This window comes from Centruroides vittatus, unplaced genomic scaffold (assembly GCF_030686945.1).
Source record: "Centruroides vittatus isolate TY-2023 unplaced genomic scaffold, ASM3068694v2 contig_955, whole genome shotgun sequence".
NCBI lineage: Eukaryota > Metazoa > Arthropoda > Arachnida > Scorpiones > Buthidae > Centruroides > Centruroides vittatus.
Genome location: NW_027122634.1, coordinates 560,079 through 577,434, shown reverse-complemented (window position 1 = coordinate 577,434; position 17,356 = coordinate 560,079). Strand labels below are relative to the sequence as shown.

At 29.8% G+C, this 17,356-nt stretch overlaps 1 protein-coding gene across 1 annotated transcript in view; it reads right to left on the bottom strand.

Annotated features, from left to right (window-relative positions):
* Positions 1–850: 850 nt before the first annotated feature.
* EloA (elongin A) overlaps positions 851–17,356 on the bottom strand; it is a 49,237-nt gene continuing 32,731 nt past the window's right edge. Inside the window, exons 6-11 of the mRNA XM_067282403.1 lie at positions 17,036–17,089; positions 16,811–16,908; positions 15,198–15,299; positions 14,694–14,772; positions 3,837–4,064; positions 851–2,094 (exon numbers count right to left, since the gene is read on the bottom strand). Coding sequence (XP_067138504.1) covers positions 2,030–2,094; positions 3,837–4,064; positions 14,694–14,772; positions 15,198–15,299; positions 16,811–16,908; positions 17,036–17,089 — 626 coding nt within the window. The 3' untranslated portion in view covers positions 851–2,029. The remainder of the gene's footprint in view (positions 2,095–3,836; positions 4,065–14,693; positions 14,773–15,197; positions 15,300–16,810; positions 16,909–17,035; positions 17,090–17,356) is intronic.

Genomic DNA, 17,356 nt, shown 5'->3' with positions numbered 1-17,356 from the left:
GAATGTGTCACCAGGAACCAATGACCAGAATTCATCTATTAGATATAGACTGTAATATTACCAAGAAAGGACCAGAGTAGTGAAGGGGAAGACCCCCAAAATAAAAGAAAGGGATTGATGAGGACAGACAGTGTGCTTGTTGATCATCTCGAATCAATTGGAGTCAAGGTTCGCTATCTCGTTGGTCACCAGCCTCAACCTTCTCGGACAGTTCTCCCACCATTCCACTATTTTGTATACGTGGATGTCTTCCACGTAACTTTCCAGATATGTGGAAGACATCCACGTATCTGGAAAGCTGTCCCTCGTCCAGGGATATCTTACCAACATCTGCATCTCTACCTAATCTTCAGAACTTCTCCGGCACCATCCATCTCCCATCACCCTCACACCTCTGGAAGTCCCCAGGAAAGGGTTCATCTCCAAAAATTCTAAGGTATTTATCAACCTCGATTTCAATTGTAAACTTTCTCTCTCTCTCAGTTAGGGATCCAACATGACTTAATAGAGAATGATACAGATGCTATTTGATTTCTCTATTGTTAACTCTAGTATGTACATATGTGTAAATAAGCTTATATAAATAAATGGGTATTTGTCTAGAAATTCTGTCATTGAGTGCACTTCTTTTGGGTACATTGTCTCAAACATTTTCCATCCCTAGTCCAACCACCCACACAATTCTAATGGCCATTGCGATTTCTGTGTCCTTTAATGCAAAATAGTGTCAGTCCTGACGTGGCATCGTAACACGGTGCCGACCCTGCAGTCACATAAGAATTTAAAATATGATTAATGTTAATAAATTTATGTTGCAATTAAACTAATAAAGCAAAAAATACAGATCACAAAAAATAACAAAAGGTTTAATGCTTTATTTTTTATTTCTATCACAAAAATTTTGCTGCTGCTAAAGAATAATGCACCACAAAAATTAAAAAAATAATTTTTATAGTGCATAGAAAATATAATAAATACAATAATTTATTTTGAAAGTGTCTTATTAATGTTTATATACTTTTAATTAAACATGGTATATTAATTCCCTATACATTTCAGATCATCTTAAATCAATCATAAAATTATTAAAAATAAGTTTAATTTATTTTAAATGGCATAAATGGCAGTTTTGTTACAATATGGAAGTTTTATTTATACAGCATGATAATTGGCTTCGAATTTGAATCTTATTATACCAGGTACTATATTAGCCATATAATTTTCATTTTAAACTTTAAATGTACCATATTATAACATTTCACATTTGACTTTTTTGATGATAAAAATAAAAGGGGATGACATATTTCTTAATAGTAAAAAAAAACAATAATAATAATAAGCTGTGGAACTAGAAGAATAGTAAACCACTTTACAAATTATTAGGTAATAAAATGAATTATTATTAAAAATGATCAAAATAATGCAATTTAACAGATCATAAAAAGTGCATAATTATACAAATTATTATTATTCATTCTTTTTATGAAAATTAAATCTCTCTTCATAATGTGCAGATTATAATATAGCAAATAATAGTTTTCAATGATTATTAAAATATTCTTTTGTCGTATTATAATTTGTATAAGAAAAGCTTTTTTTTATACAAATTTACTTCCATAAATATAAAATTTTATATTATATAGTCATTTTTCTTTACATTTAGAATCAAAATTGCCATGATTGTGATAAAGTAAACTCGATTACAATAAGGCTATTAACATAGTAAACAAATAAATTATATTCCAACGTTGCATTATTAGAAATCTCAATCTATTTTTTATGACTCAGATGTAATACATTACATCTAATATGCCATAAAAACAACACAAGGTATGGATGTACAGTATGTTACAAACAATGTGACTTGCGTCAATGTGTGTTTGTAAAAATATATACAGTTTTCTAATGGAAAAAAAAAATCTAAAATCATTTTATTTATTTGAAAATTGGTACCAGTGCCAAGCTTCCTTTCAACTTAGTAAACAACACCTGGAAATATTGTCTTTCAAAATTATCTCACACAATAAATTCATCTCCTAAAATGTTGTTTCATTAATTTAAGTGTCTTTTGCATTAATGGAGCAACACGGGGTTCTGCAAAAATAAAATCAAGTAAATTTATAATTATTACATAATAAAAATTGTGTGCACTAGAAATATATCAATATAAATATATTAAATAACTCAATATCTTTTTTTAAATAAAAATTGAATTTAGTGAAATTAAACCATAACAGTTTCATAGAACTAAACATGAATTGATCGAATGAATTGATGAATTGTTCGAATCCGGCGCTTGAGAAATATTTGTCATGTCATACATGCGCATTTATATGGCTAGCAGATCTTGACATTTAAATATCAGTGTCAATCAGCACCTGCTAGGCTACTGACAAAACCAACTGCTTTTCATAATTGATGTATGTGGCAATAAGGCTAAATTTATATGTGAACAGCCTCCAACCATCTTAGGTGTTCCGTGAAGGGCGAAGTGAGGATGAGCTTCACCTGGTTAAAGGCTGCCACGATGTCTGAATCCGTGGCATATGTGATGAGGGCAGTGGTATTTCTCGCATGTTGTATGTCCACGAGGTGCTCCTGTAATCTGACCCCCAGGAGTGTTTAGTTGAGCCCCTTTCTCTTTTGTTTTTTCGTCACATACCGGTCATCGGTTCATACAGTACATTGTTTAATACACCCCAGTGCTGTGTTGTTGTTGTCCATAGAACTAATTTCATTAAATTCAATTTATATATATATATATATATATATAACACAAAATATGATTTTAATTATAACATTACAATTAAAGGAAATTTAAACAGCTTTAAAATTTAACTACCAATAAAAATAATGAATATTAGTAACAATTTTATATATTCATGATGCCAAATATAGTATACAGAAGAAAATGTACAGTCTTTTGGTGTTAAATTTATGTTTTGATGAATCAAATATATGCAACACTTTTGACATTTCAAAATGTTATCCTGAAGCAAAAAACAAATAATACAAGATTCAAATAGTGATTTTTAAAAACTCTTTACATTAAGGTAACTTACTGCACCTTTTAGGTTTAAAAAATGTTCTTACGCATCAACTTTCTTCGCTTGAGGATGACATTTTGAAATGTCGAGGGTACTCGTATGTATTTAATTCATCATGTAAAAAAATTTAATGCCAGGAGACAGTACATTTTCTTCTGTATATATTAGTAACACCTTTTATTTTTGTTTTTACTAAAAAGCTATTTCAGAAAAATCAGCACTTCAGCTAAATTGTCAATGTCATCATATACTACCAAAAGAACAAAAATGGTTTCAAGAATTAATATTCACAAATTAAAAGATGAGAATTGATTTAAAATAAAAGACAAATTAATCATTCTGTATATTTTATTACAAAATCATATAATGCAGTTTTAAAAATTATTTTTCTCATAATCCATTCTAATTCTAATAAAAGGTAAGTTATATAACAATTTTAAATGAAATTAGTCTGTTCTCATATTTTAGCTTCAATTATTATTATTTTTGTTTTTCTGTGGATCTTTAATTTTTGGTTATAAATAAGCTAGACGATAATTGATAAAAAGAAAGTAATTTGGGCTAAAGATAATACAAGATGGTCATCTTACTGCCTAAATTATATGATTTAATAATTTAGAATATTCTGGAAGAAATTGTTATATATATATAACAATGTGCAGTGTGTGTGTATCAATTAATATTAACTTTCACATTATAAGTAAAAAAATACAAAAAGACACCAAAATGAAAACTTTTTAAATGATATATAAAAATTAAAAAAGAAATTTTTATCATCTAACATCTTACTTCTTGGTTGTGCAGATGATGATGACGACAGTGACGATGATGATGGTGCTGCCGATGATGATAATGAATTAACTACTGACATTTTACTAGAATGTGGTGTTATTTTATGTTGACCAGGTTTTACTGGTGTGATTATGGATAATCCTGTGCCATGTTTGGCTTGTCTTCTTGCAACATCTCTTGGTGGTTTGGCAACACTATCTACATAGGCTAGCTTAGTTTGCCTGACTGTTAAAATAATAAGGAAAAAAATGTTACTCAGAAACAACAATATATTTTAATCAATCTATATATCATATAAATTAAATCATTGAAACTTTACAAAATTATTTATTTATTTTGATTAATGTAAAATGTGGTTATTTATGCTTTCAGTCTTCTTTTTTAAAAAATTAATTATTTGTTCTTTTGTACAAACTTAAAATATATCCTAAAAATTAAGTTTAAACCTTGAACACGAATTTTCAATTCAACTTTTTTATTAAAGAATTTAGGATTAAAAATTTAAATAAATTGTATTTTTTATGTATGTAATAATAACAAAAATATTTTATTATTATTAATTAGAATATATATACTCATCATTATTATTGAAACTACATAACAAAATCAAAATAAATCACTCTTCTATAAAATGACATAAAAATGTAGTATGGAATTCATGCCAACACACTTGAGAGAAAGAATAAGTCAACAAAAAATGGCATTAAAGGGCTTTTTTAATTCCTTTGCTGGTGCTTTCGATATTAATGTAAATATTGTCATCAGGCAACCGAAACACCTTTTTGACTGCTGAGATTTGCTTTTATTTAGCAAATGTTTTCAACCTAGTCTAACAGGCCATCCTCAGGCTGCAATTTTTCTTGGAACATATTAATATTAAATATTGTTCCAAAATGGAATACAATAAAAGAATAACAATTTTTTAAATAATTGAATATAAAGCAAAAATAACTAAAAATTAATATAAATAATGAATAACAGTAAAATTTAAAATAAATAACTCAAAAAATATACAAAAATATGAGTGTTTTTTTTTTCAAGCTCCAATGGTCCATAAAACAAAGACAAGTGTAAATAACAAAATGAATTTATTACCAAAAGTTTGGTACAAACATGGTTACTTTTCAACATAATCATCGTGAAGATTGATGCATTTGTCATATCTGTGGACGATCTTTTCCATCCCCTTGTCATAAAATGTTGCCGCCAGTGAATTGGGATGGCCTTAATTAATTAACAATGTTGTTTTGAAGATTGTCATTAGTCTCAAACCTCTGCCTTGCTAGCCACGTTTTCAGTTCAGGAAAGAGGTAGGTGGAAGTCTTCACACATTAAAAAGTTTTAAGCTAGGTGGAAGTCTTCACCACCTTTAAACACCCAGCGTATAACCCCAATTTAGCACTGAGTGACTTCCATCTCTTTCCCGAACACGAAAAGTGGTTAGGAGGGCAGAGGTTCGAGACTAATGACGATCTTCAAAACAATGTTAGGGCCGATCTCAATTCACTGGCAGCAACATTTTATGACAAGGGGATGGAAAAGCTCATTCACAATATGACAAATGCCTCAATCTTCATGGTGATTATGTCAAAAAGTAACAGTGTTTGTGCCTAACTTTTGGTGATAAAGTCATTTTGTATTTACAGTTGTCTTTATTTTATGGACCATCGGAGCTTGAAAAAAAACAACCTACATATATAGTAGACCATAAGTACTATGGTCTTCCGACAAACTTATTTTTTACAATGTATCTCCATTCCATTGGTGAACTGTCTGCATCTCTACTGTATGCACATAATTTGGAAGAATAACAAAGTCATCACTGAATTTATTGATAAAGTTAACAGTAACAAAGATGGGCTGATATTGAAAATATAACAAAAACACTTACTACAACTGCATTTCTTGGACATAAACATAGAGTTTAAAAATGGAAGGATATATACAAGTGTACATCAAGCCAACACACAGCCCACTGTACATCTCTTCCAATTCAAATGATCCTTATCAGAAGAGCTTTCTTATATTGCGGGAATGTAATAGACAGAATGAAGGAGCTGAACAGAATTAAACAAATGGCCACAACATTAGGATATGGAACTAACACAATAGAAGGTCTGATTAGAAGGTTTGAGGATAACAAACCTAAAACAAAAAACCTAGTGGAATCATGAAATTCACTTTTAACAGAGGTATAGCTATCATCATGAAAGAAATCGCAGAATGTAAAGGGTCCAATATGATTGTAAAAAGAACCCTAACTATGTATCAAATTTTAAGAAACAAGAAGAATGGGACAGTTCAGGATAGACAAGGATTACATCAGTGTCACCACAAGAAACTTGAAAATTAGACTCAAAGAACAGTAATATAATGTAAGAAAGGCATCCAATAACAGTCCTCTCCAGCATGGTGCAGACTGAGCGCTCGGTGATAAAATGGGAAGAGGCAAACATCATTAAGTCTGTACACTCTCAAGTACAAAATGCTGAAAAACTTGAAATATACAAAAGCAGGTTGAAAGATAAGTGCATTAATGAAAGAGAGGAAGACAGTTTACCAACAGAATGGAGATACATTGTAAAAAATAAGTTTGTCGGATGACCATAGTAATTATGGCCTACTATATACTGTATTTTTGTATATTTTTTGAGTTATTTATTTTACATTTTACTGTTATTCATTATTTATATTAATTTTTAGTTATTTTTGCTTTATATTCAAATATTTAAAAAATTTTTATTCTTTTATTGTATTCCATTTCGGAATAATATTTGATGGTTAAGATGTTCCAAAAAAAATTGCAGCCTGAGAATGGCCTATTAGACTAGATTGAAAACGTTTGCTAAATAAAAACAAATCTCAGCAGCCAAAAAGGTGTCTATAGAATGATTTTGAATTATTCTGCTGAGATTGATTTAGTTTATTTATTTACAATTATTCAAAAAAATCTAGCATGGAGAAAATGTAGATATAATGTAGTAATAAATATAGATATGATACCAATACTCATCACTTCAACAGAAAGAAATATTTAAATTCCAAAATATGAAATAAAAAATTTTTTTCACAATTTTCCATGTTTTCCACTAAAAGTTTTAATTTCAATAACTTTGGAGATTTAAAAAAGAAACGTAAAAGTTTGTGTTTGAAAAACTCAAAAACTGTTTAATGAATTTTTTTCGTAACTGACTATTTGTTCAGTTAAGTGAAATGGTAACTTACATATATTATTATAAGTTACCATTTGTAGGTATGATGTGGAATAATCAACCATATACTTAGGGTTTGGCAAAAGTCAATATTTTGAGAATTTTGAGATTGAGTTAGAGTATGTTTAAATACTATATATTGATTCCCATTTATTGAACATTAATATCTATTATATATTCAAAAAACAAAAGTCTATATATTTTTGTTGCTTTATGCTGACACTATGAAGTGGCTTTCTTTCAAACACTTGGCGGGTTATTCATCTTTATTCGGTATTTTAATGTTATTCATTACTAACCAAATAAAGATGAATAACCCGCCAAGTGTTTGAAAGAAAGTCACTTCATAGTGTCAGCATAAAGCAACATAAATCACAACACAGTTTCATTGGTATAAAAAAAATCTATATATTTTTAACAAAGTCCAAATATAATATTTTTATCTAGTTTAGTTCTTTTTGTTTAGGTCTATTTATTGTGATTTCATATATTTAGCGCACACAATTTACTAATTAAAATTCATATTTTGTTTTACAAACAGCTCTTTAATTATATTTACCAAATTATAGTTGGTTGCAACAATACTTTTTCATGACATTTCAAATGTATACAAATGAACCACTATTATTAATTTAATATATGAAACAAGATATCTTAAACAAAAATGGTTTGGTTTGGTGGGATACAGCAATGCAATACATGGATAATCTGCTAAGAGGAGATGCCTCTAGAATGAACTTTTTATGGAAAACTGATCCCTATTTAGATGTTACAAATGCAAAAAAAAAAACCAAAAAGCTTCATGTGACCATTCTGCCATCATCAGTGTTCAGTAGTTCTGGCCACCTAAGCAGAAACATATCAACCAAATAGTTAGAAAGTTTAATTGAAATATTATGTGTATTTATATTAAAGTTTAGTGATGTTTTTTCTTTTTACTCTTTCCACCTTGCACTAGGAGGGTCATTTTTTTCATACCCATTGTGGGTTCAACCAGGTCCAAAATGAGGTGGCTGGATAGTGAGGGATGGGACCCAGCTTATCTGGGATAGACCACATATAAAAATTTCTGGGAATTTACTATTCCAGACTTGATCCTGAATCCCCGAAACAGGAAGCCAATGCCTTAACCAGTTCTGCCATCTTGTTGTCAAGCTTCTGATTCTGAGACTCAAAGAATTTTCAAACTTAGAAGTAGAAAATGCTAAAGAAATCAATCTACTTAATTTTTTAAATCTTTATAAGACAGATAAATAAACAAACATATCATATGTACTCACATTTTTCAAACATGTTGCTGGATTTATGACAAATTATTTGATTAAATTATTTTCTGAATCAACATACAAGTTCTTTTGTAGATATGATGACAAAACTAAGTTAGATACATCTACATTAAACTTGCTATTTGTATTTTATTTACAAATTAGTAAAGATGAAATTCAAGTAGCAGGCTATCTTTACTAATTATATTTTATTCCCGTACAACTTTACTTACAATGCTTTGATGACTGACAACAATTTCTATTAAATGCTGTTGAAATATGCAAACTTTAGACTTGGAACTAAAATTCTACATAAGCTACAACCCCTGGTAAAACGTATTCAAGCATGAATTACATACAGGCAATTAACTATTAAAACCACATTTATTTAAAAAAAAAAAGAAAAGCTATAATATCAATGGATACATTATATATATAATACATACACACACACACACACATTTTCAGAGTAATATACATGTACACTGAAAATGCTATTATTCACTAATCTGAAATAATAAGCAAAGAAAACAAAAATTAAGCTGAAATGTAAAGTAACCGAGGAAAGTTTTCTAACACACAAATCACTGGAAAAAAGTATTAGAACAAGATATAAAATACTCCATAATTTGCATCCCATGTACAAAATTGGATTTGCTGATGTAAATGAATAAACAGTATATATGAACAGTTTAAAACATTTTATGACTATTTCTATACTATCAATATGGCTCAAGTCTCAGAATATCATTTTAATATGAGAAAACAAGTTCTTTGATCATTAAAAAATGTTAACAAGCAGAGAGAAGTTGCAAAAATTGGTTTATATTCACTATCAACAGTGATTATACAAAAAAAAAAAAAGAAAGAAAGAAAGAAAGATTTCAAGAGACAGAAACAGTTCAGAACTGAAAATGAACTGGAATGATGATAAATGACATCTGATAGACAAGATCATTCTCTCAAGAAAATTTGCATCAAAAGAAGAAGAGCATCTTCAAAACAACTGAATGCAGAATGGAGAAAGCAGCAGATAATTTATCAGATTGTACCATTCACAACAGATTAAATAAAATTAGATTCTCTTCTTACAAAGTGAAATCAAAACAATAAAAACAGTGCCATTTACAATGGGCCTGTGAACAAGGAAGTTGAGATTTTGACTAGAAGAAGGTTGTATTCTTGGGTAAAAGCTGAATTTCACTAGTTGTGAGAATGATGCAGAGAAATTTGTTTGGAGGTACTCATAAGAAAAATTTAAAAATGCCTGTCTGATAAACAAAATGAAATTTTCAACCAGTATGATGATTTGGGACTGTGCTTCAAGCAGAGGAACTTGGAAATTTGTATATATTTGAGAGTATAATAAATGCTGAAGTGTATAAAAGTTTTTAAAACCTTTCTCCTTCCTATAATTGATGAACAGTTCAGTGATTCAGAGGTAGTATTTCAGGAGGATAATGCTTCTTGCCATAAAGCCATAAATCAAGATCTTTTTGCAATGTGCTTCCATAAAAATCCTTTCCTTGGCAAGTCAATAGTCCACAGATTTGAATGTCATTGAGATCATTCAGGCCATTCTAAAAAAGTTTGTTAAACAAAACTTGAACTGAAGGCTGCTCTGCATGACAGTTAGGCTGAAATTACACCAAGTATATGCAAAAACTTGATAAAGTCCATGTCCTAAGAATTAAAGTTGTTATCAAGGCCAAGAGAGCCCCAACTAAATACAGAGAAACAATAATTAACCTGTACAAGTTTTATGCATAGTAAATTTATTAAAGAAATGAAAATCAGCAAAACAATAGTGGATAGCAGTGACAATACTTTACGTATTAATCAGATATTCAGCCGGTTTCAAAGTGGCCTCCTTTTGCCTTGATGCAGGGCCCCAAACGCATTTTGAAATTCTCGGCAATGGGCCACAGCTCTTTTGGAGACAGTTTGCCCCACTCCTGGTGCAAGGATTGCTTCAGCGACTCCAAACTTTTCTGGCACTTAGCTTAGGCACTGGCTTTCAAAATGGACCACACACTGTAGTCCATCGGGTTCATATCTGGCGAGTACAGTGGCCATTCCATAGACGAGATGAAATCAGGAAAATGGGCTTTGCACCACTCCTGAGTCTTCTTCACCCTGCATACTAGCGTTGAGTCCTGCTGAAACGTCCATTTTGCACTGCCAAAATGCTGCTGAGTCCACAGAAGTACCATGGCCTCGAGAATGTCATGGCGGTACACGTCTTGATTGATTTTGGTCCCTTGATCGATGAAAACAAGGGGTGTCTTGCTGCTTGCACAAATTCTGCCCCAAACCATGACTGACATTGGATTTTGGCAATGTTCAATGACGGAACTGGTCCGCGGATGTCCCTGGTCTGTGGATGCCATGGGAGCATCCACAGACCAGTTCCTGTCATTTTGATGGTTGTGTGCCTGTTGTATGAAGAAAAGCTTCTCGTCTGTGAAGAGAATGCACTCCCATTGTTGACCTGTGGCCCGATGCCTGAGTTGACGGCATCTTTGGAGTCGCATGCACTTGTTTTTGTTAGTGAAGAACCGAACCTTTTGGAACTTGTAGGGTTTTAGTCAGACTTCCTTTTTCACCAGTACCATACTGCACCGATTCACAATTGATTCCGATCTCATGAGCAATTTTTCTCATGGAGATCTTTGCATGTCAGTCAACTCACTTTTTGATGATCTTGTGGTTCCTAAATGTGTTGCTGGTGCGCTTTCTTCCACGTCCAGGACGGTCACCATAGTGGCCAAGCTCTTTGAATTACTGAACTGCATCTGAGACTGTCATTTTAGAAACACTGAGCAAACGAACAATTTCAATCTGGAACTATTCCGCAAAGGAAAGCATCAAATTGCAAGTTTGTTCGACATCCTTAAAAAAATAAAGAACTAACCCTTATTACATTGAAAGCACATCTACATGGGCAGGAACTCATGGAGAATTAAACACAACAGTATTGTAAGGAACTGAGTCCGAGTGTTATTTTTATTTTATTATTATTTTTCCGTTTTATTATATTTTGTTTGGGGTTTATGTTTATTTAGGATGAAGGTTCCCCACCACTCTCTTGTTAGTAACGAAAAAAAAGAAGATAAAACAACTCACGGAGAAATAAGCGCCGTAGGAAAAATCATGCGCACTTGCGCTGCCCAGTGGAAGTAAACAGTCCACAGAAAAAAAAAATGGAGGGGGGAGTCCCCACACTCACTAGTAAGGAAATACTTACTAAACCATCTTAAACATCCCAGAAAATTATGATAAATACTTTGTAAACGGTTTATAAGCTTTGTCGGAAACTTAAAGCTGCCAGAAAAGAAAATTAATGTTAGCAACTAAGTATGTAAATAAGGGGAGTAACTCAGCTGAAGTGTGACGTCACCTCACAGTATAAAACCCATACGTTAACCAAAGAAGAGAGAGGTGATTTCCAAATCGAGGTGACTTTGAGAGCGAGGTGAATTCGAAAGTGAAGTATTTTCTGATAGAAGTCCAGATTGATAATTGGACGATCCAAGGTGTTAAAGAGGAATTCGATTGACAATATCGAAAGGATTGAGGAAATAGGTTCTTCGTATAGTGAGGTGACGGATAGACGTTTAATTAGTAAGAGATTTTGTTCATAGTTTCTAAGTATTTGATTTGTTGAATTTTCAAAGGGGAATTAATATTAAGTTAAGCTAAGTAGCTGAGTTTATTGTCGGGTTGACTTGTTGATTTTCGGTAATAAATTTTGTTTGGATTATTGACATTTGTACGTAGTACATTCTAGTTACTAATTAAATATATTTGAACTTTTTGATTTGACTTGATATTTATCGTTATTATTACTAATTTTTCGGTGCACGCTTAAAAGCCCAGGCCTGGCAAACTAATCTCGAATCCGCGTAAAGTACCCATTAGGTTAACGGAAGTTTTACCGACCGCAATTATAGTCAGTTTCCTAAGATACTAAAAATAGTACTTTACAGTATGTAAATTGGTGATAGTAAAAAAGTTCAGGTGCAGCATTGCTACAAACTTTGTATAGGTTAATTACTGTCACCCTGTATTCACATTTGCATTTTGTCTAATTTTATATGCTCTAATATTCTAAGACTCTAATTTTCTTCCAGTGATTTGAGTGTTTGAAAACTCTTTTCCAGATACTTTATATTTCAGTTTAATTTTTCCTCTTTTTTTTCTTTGCATGTTGTTCACATTAAAACAATCTTTACAGTAGAGTGTATATATATTATATAATCATTTGATATTATTTTTTAAATTTTGTTTAAATAAACACAGTTTAATGGTAAATTGCAGTATATGTTATTCATTATTCATGTTAAAAACTTTTGCCAGAGGTTGTAATAACTTAATTTTTGAAAAAGGAAGTACCATATTTTATGGACTATAAGATGCACTTTTTTCTTCGAAAAATTGCCTCCAAAATTCAGGTGCGTCTTATAGTCCGTAAAATACAGTATTTTGAATGTAAATAGAAACATACTACAGGAAATTTATAATTTTCTGTGAAACCTGCCTGAATAAAGACTGCAGTTAAGTATTCCAATTAAATGCTTAAACAACAAATACCGGCATACACAAGTAAATCACGTGTATATCAAAAATACATAGATGTAGCAAATAAAAACCTTAAAAGTGCAGTAACATTCCAAAAAGTAGTACGATTGATTTGGTAAGTGGCAGAAGTGTTCCTTGAGGTTCACAAAATGACCAACAGGTTGCAGAATGATGTTACAACACAGAGGACAGTAGCACCATCAGCAACAAGACGATTGCCCCTCCACCAGCATGCACCTCTGTAGAACAATGATCTGTGATGCATTTTTTGAGTAGCAAAGGTGTCAAACCTATTGAAACGCACTGCAGAATGACAGTGCAGTGCAATGATTCCTGTTTGCCCCTGCAGCAAGTGTACGAGTGGTGCAGAAAGTTTCAAAGTGGTGTAAGTTCTGTAGAGGATGCCCCACAACTGGGACAGGCATAGTGACAGACAAAAATGTTGTGTTAGTGGAAGAGCTTGTAAAGCAAAACAGGCAATATAAGTCTGAATGAAATAGCCACAGTTTTAGAGATTAGTTTTGGTTCAGTGCAGAATATTGTCCATAATGTGCTGCAATTCAATAAAGTGTCTGCAAGATGGGTTCTATGTCAGTTGACTGCTGAATTGAAAGACTGTTGTGTCGATGCCTGTGAAGAACTTTTGCATCGTTTCCACATCAAAAGTGATGCATTTCTGGACAAAATTGTTACAGGCGAGACCTGGGTTCACTATCATCAACCAGAAATGAAAAGATCAAGCAAGGAATGGTGCCATAGCACATCACTGAAACCAAAAAAATTCTGCACTCAACCATCAGCAGGAAAAGTCATGCTCACTCTCTTCTGGGATGCAAAGGGAATAATTCTAGAACATTACACGGATAGAGAGTGACAGTAACCAGTACTTCTTATGCAAATCTACTGAAAAATCAACTTTGCCCTGCAATCAGGACTTCTGACTTCAAGTGTATTGTTACAGCATGACAAGATCCAATTGCATACAGCCCATCTTGACAGTTCAGTTCAAACTATCCAGGATATCAAATTTGAATAGCTCATACACCCACCTTATTCACCAGACCTTGCCCCTAGTGACTTTCATGTGTTCGGACCACTTTAAGAAGTGATGGGAGGCAAGCATTTCAGAAGTGATGAAGAAGTGAAAATGGCAATGCATGAATGGCTACAGTCACGACCAAAAGATTTCTTTAAATGTGATATCCATACACTTCCGAAGTGGTGAAATACATGCATTCAACGTCATGGAGACCATGTTGAAAAATGATATGTATGATTTTTTCTTAATTGTTACAATACAAAATGTATAACACTTTTAAGGTTTTCATTTGGTACTTCCTCGTAATATAAACAGTGTATTATGCTAAAAATTCCAATATAAAAATATTGGAAAATATTTAATTCCAACATAAAAAATTATTTTGTATTACAGACATTCTGACAAAACCTTTATATTGTCAAGATAACAATGTAACTAACTATAGTTAAAATCTCAATCACTTACTTATGTTTTATAGTTAAAATATAAAATATTTAATAATAAATAAAAAAAATCTATATTTAACCATTTAAGAAATTAGCAAATATGATAATCTCATTTTTAGTCATTTCTAAAGGATATTTAAAACTGTTTTTAAAATTATTTTTTGACGTTATGCATATGTAATTCTAATTTACGAACTGTACTTGAAATTTCCAAATTTAAAAAGTATATAATTTTAATATATTTCATTACTTATCCTGCATATAGAAAAATTTTCATATAAAATATGTATATTTAATAATTAAAACATTACCTTGAGAAGCTTTGGCCATTGAAGCAGATATATTGGCTGTAACACTTCTCAGTTTTGATTCTCTTTCATCATATTTACGCTAATAAAATAAAGATGATTTTCAGTGTCTTCATTTTATAATAAAATTTAATCAACATCATACATTATTTTTATAATAATAATAATAATTAAATAAATAAATAAAAATAATAATTTCTATCATTTGACTCTTCTGATGCATAAAAATAATGATTTTTTTTATGTATGCTTTTTAATTTTTAAAATCTCTTAACAGAAATCTATTTAATTTGTACTTGAATTTGTCAAAACAGATAGATCATTCTTAATGCACAAAACTAAAATAAGGTGCCCCCCCAAAAAAATTTTTCAGTCCTATAAAATTTCTTAATTTTATATTCTTAAAAATATTGTAAGACTTTTAAGAATATAAAATCAAAACTAGTTCCTCATCAATGCTGTAGTAACAATAACATTTATTAATTAAATAATATTTTAATTCATTACCAAGTATAATTCACGCCATGTTTCATCTTCATCTGGTTCAGTATTTCTGAATTCTCTTTTACAGTGTATTTCCCACAATTCATCTGTATCTTCTAAAAGATCCTAATAATAAAATATTTTATATAAAAATCACCTTTTTTTAATTAAAAAATTTATAAAATATTTTAGTAAAATTCATTTTACTAAAGTATTTTATAAATTTTTGATATAATAATAATTAATATAAATTTTTAAATTAATTATTTTGACTAAATGAAATATTCTAAATTAGTAAAGCATTAAATTTTAAAAAAGTTTGACAAATTATATATTCTGCCTAAACAAAAATTCTATTTACTAATGATTCTATCAAACTGATAACTATTTGTAAAGACCAATTATAGAAATATCTTTAAAATTTGCATTATTTCATAATTAATAAACTTTTAACAGAATCAAAATATCTATAGTATTAGTTAAAAAAGAATATACTAAGCGAAAACACATTAGTAGAAAAAAGAATCAACATACAAAGCTATAACTGCAGGTCTCTTTGAAAACTTCTTCAAAAAATTTATAATAATAATATATGCTATATGTTTATTTGTATTAATAAATTTAAAAATTAGCAAATTATTACTAACTTACTATCCACTTATAAATCTAATGAATACAGCATAGATTATTATTTTTATTATCTACAAACATAATAATAAAATTAAGAACTGATGCTTAATTGAAAAATATTCAAAATTTATTGAATTCTGTTAATTATATTCAATTTATTTTTAAAAATATGACTTTGGAAACATGTAAAATGTCAATCTTAACTAATTTTTTGAAATTATTTCATAAAATTTAACTATTCAAATAAAATCTAAAAGCACTGACTACAGTGTTGATAATTTGTGTTAAAAATTATAGACATTAGAGTAGTGACATCATCTTGTGTAATAATATTTTTCAAAAATTCATTATGAAATCATACAATTTGCTTCATACCAGTTTTTTTCCTACTGAAAAGATAATGGACAATGATACAGCAGAATCTGCTTACAGTAATCACTACGGAACTTGCCTATAGTGATAACAACTGAGTAATAACATTAAATGGAGTAAATAAATAAGGCTAGATTAGTGAAAACTCTGATTTTATTGACTAACATTAAAAGGTTATGTTAAACTATTAAAAATTATATTACATGAAGATTTATCTATTCTAATTATTATTATTAATATGTAATTCATTTAATATTGTTTGGCTGCTACCATCTTTAATACTCTAGCATTTAAGTAAAGAAAAAGATTCCAGCACTTTAAGCTACTTTTTGTGTTGAAATAATGATTAATGTTTAAAGCACTAGTTAAGACTAAAAAGATAACTTAAAAATGTTTATGTATCTGAAGATGATGATGACTATAACCAAAACTCTGATTACAAGAAGCAAAGTTTATAAGTGTGTTTTAACTAAAATATTTTGAGACATGACAGTTTTGATAATATTAAATGATTGATGATAACATCTGTGTTATAGTAAGCAAATATGGCACATATGATATTTAATAAAAATGTATTTTACATTGAAATTTCATATTAATAGATATGATATATTTTAATAATAATATAATCTTACTGGATTATAATCTTCTAAAGAATATAGTTGTATTGGATTACACCTCTGCAATACAGGCTTTAAAAGAAAATAGGGAACACCTCCAGTATATGCAAGTGCTATATTAAAAAAAAAATTAAATCATGAAATCAAACATTCATTCAGAATATAGATTGATATAACATACACACATATATATTATTATAAAAATCTGATAAAAAAAACTATAATAAAAAATAAATGTACCATCTATATTCTCAATAAGAACACGAACACAAGCGTCATATAAGGTTGGTACACCTGTAAATTTAAAAAATAAAATTTTTTTAATAATTTATGTTTCAGAATAATACTAATAAGAATTTATTTAAAATAGCAAGTATATTTTTCAGCTATACAATATATTCATAAATTTTTCTATTATTTTATTATTTAACATTTCATATTCTATTACAAATTCCTAACATAATTATATTAATAAATTATTTAAAAAGCTTGTCTTATTTCACTATAAATTTTTATACAAGTTCTAAATTTATTAACTACTATTGTAAGGAAAACCATCCT